Source organism: Pteropus vampyrus, unplaced genomic scaffold (assembly GCF_000151845.1).
Source record: "Pteropus vampyrus isolate Shadow unplaced genomic scaffold, Pvam_2.0 Scaffold7672, whole genome shotgun sequence".
Classification (NCBI taxonomy): Eukaryota; Metazoa; Chordata; class Mammalia; order Chiroptera; family Pteropodidae; genus Pteropus; species Pteropus vampyrus.
This window is the reverse complement of record NW_011896453.1, coordinates 1,769-3,573: the sequence shown is the minus strand read 5'-3', so window position 1 is coordinate 3,573 and position 1,805 is coordinate 1,769. Positions and strand designations below refer to the sequence as shown.

General features: G+C 55.5%; 1 protein-coding gene across 1 annotated transcript; it reads right to left on the bottom strand.

Moving 5' to 3' along the window:
* Positions 1-1,799, bottom strand: LOC105310625 (myosin light chain kinase 3-like). Its single transcript, XM_011386774.2, has 3 exons — positions 1,326-1,799; positions 590-731; positions 1-42 (listed from the first exon to the last, which is right to left on the bottom strand). Exons 1-3 carry the CDS (start codon positions 1,547-1,549, stop codon positions 22-24), a joined length of 387 nt encoding a protein of 128 aa, XP_011385076.2. The 5' UTR covers positions 1,550-1,799; the 3' UTR covers positions 1-21.
* Positions 1,800-1,805: the final 6 nt, after the last annotated feature.

Sequence of the window (1,805 nt, the reverse complement as noted above, 5' to 3'; positions counted from 1 at the left end):
AAGTAAGTGGATTGCATTCATTCAATGGAGTATCACGCAGTTCTTAAATGAGAGAAGATGTCTACAATGTACTGTTTACAACGAAAAGGTAAGATAACAGATGAGACGCATAGTCTGACTCCCTCTGTGTGTTCGTGTGCCTTGTCAAACAGCCAGTGCAGAAGACCCCCCGGCACAGAGACTTGTGGCATGGGGGGGCTGGGGTCTGCACTGTCTATTTTAAGCATTTGTATGTTGTCTATATTTGTAACCACAAGCACATGTTTCTAGTTTAATTTTTTAAAAACTAATCTTAAAAACTAATCTTTAAGAAGAAAAACACTGTATCATTTGATTTGCAAATAACACTTAAAGAGGTACGGGATCCATATTTTACGAATGGAGGAACTGAGGCTCAGAAAGGCGACGTGACTGCCCGAACCACAAGGTGGCGGAGCGCCAGGAATGCGGGCCAGGGCTGTCTGCCGAGCGACTGAGCTCTCGAAGACAGGAGGGCAGCAGGGACTCAGACACCTGGGGCCCACCCGCCGCCTGCCCCGGTGGGGCCCGACTCTGAGCGGGAAGCCTGGCCGCCCCCGCGGGGCCTGACCTTGAGGTCCAGGTGCAGGATGTAGTGCTGATGAAGGTAGTGCACACCCTCGCAGATCTGCTTGGTGAACAGGACCACATCCAGTTCGGTCAGGTGGTACTTCTCATCTGTGATCCTGTCGAAGAGCTCGCCCCCATCCACGCTGCCAAAGCAAAGGGCAGGCCAGGCCTCTCAGCTCCGGGAGCCAAAAACAGGTCAACCCAGGTGAGCCTGCTGTCATCTGGGGTTTTACGGGGACCTCTGCTCTGGCCCATTCCCAGCCCAGAGTGCCGTTGGCAAACGAGAAGTGACGGGCCGAAGGGGAGACCGGGATTGTCATCTGTGTTGATAATCTAGGCTCACCCTGGGTGCCCCGGGCCGAGGCTGTAAACTCATTTTCCTACATGGAAATGTTGGTACCTACATCACAAGAACCCCAGGTGGGCAAAATCAACCCATTTCCAGCTGGACAGATCTTTTACATCTGCGAGAAAAGCCAGATAGCTGGGTTTTAATGTGAAATTTCCCAATTTCCAGCTACCAACAGCCAAACGAAAATTACTAAAAATTGTTTAGGCCAAACTGACATACATCTGCAGGTCAAATTAGGCTCACCGGCCGCCAGTGTGTGTGACAAATGGCTTTGTCCTCCGTGCCCCATGCTGGAGGTCGAGCGGAGGGGTGGTGACATTCCCTGGATGTCCCAGCGAGGGGAAGGGAGGGTAGGGAAGCCGCCGCCCGCCTCCCAGACACTCACTACTCCAGGACCAGGGTGAAGCTGCTCCTGCCCTCGAAGGCGTCGTACAGCTGGATCAGGTTCGTGTGGCTCAGCTGGTTCATGATGTTGATCTCGTTCATCACGTCCTCCTTCCAGGGCCAGAGCGGAGACAAGTTTCCAAGGAACGGGTCAGGAAGAAGCGCCAGCCGTGCCTCCCAAGACACACACACATGTGTGTGTGCACGTGCCCGCCTCACGCCCATTCCCTGCTCACGCCGGGTCTCCTCAACCCACCACCCAGACCAGAGGGGACCCGCCCACTTCACAGGAGGGAAGCCGGAGGCCCAAGAGGGACTATGGCCCAGGGTGCGAGTGACCTGCTTACTAGGGTGTGGGAGTCTGGAAGAGAGGCGGGAAAAGTGGCCGGGTCTCCTGCCCAGCCTGGGGGTGCTGGGGCAGGGTGGGGCCCCGGGGGGCCGAGAAAGACATGCAGGAGTCCTGAGCTCAGCCAGGGGCTTC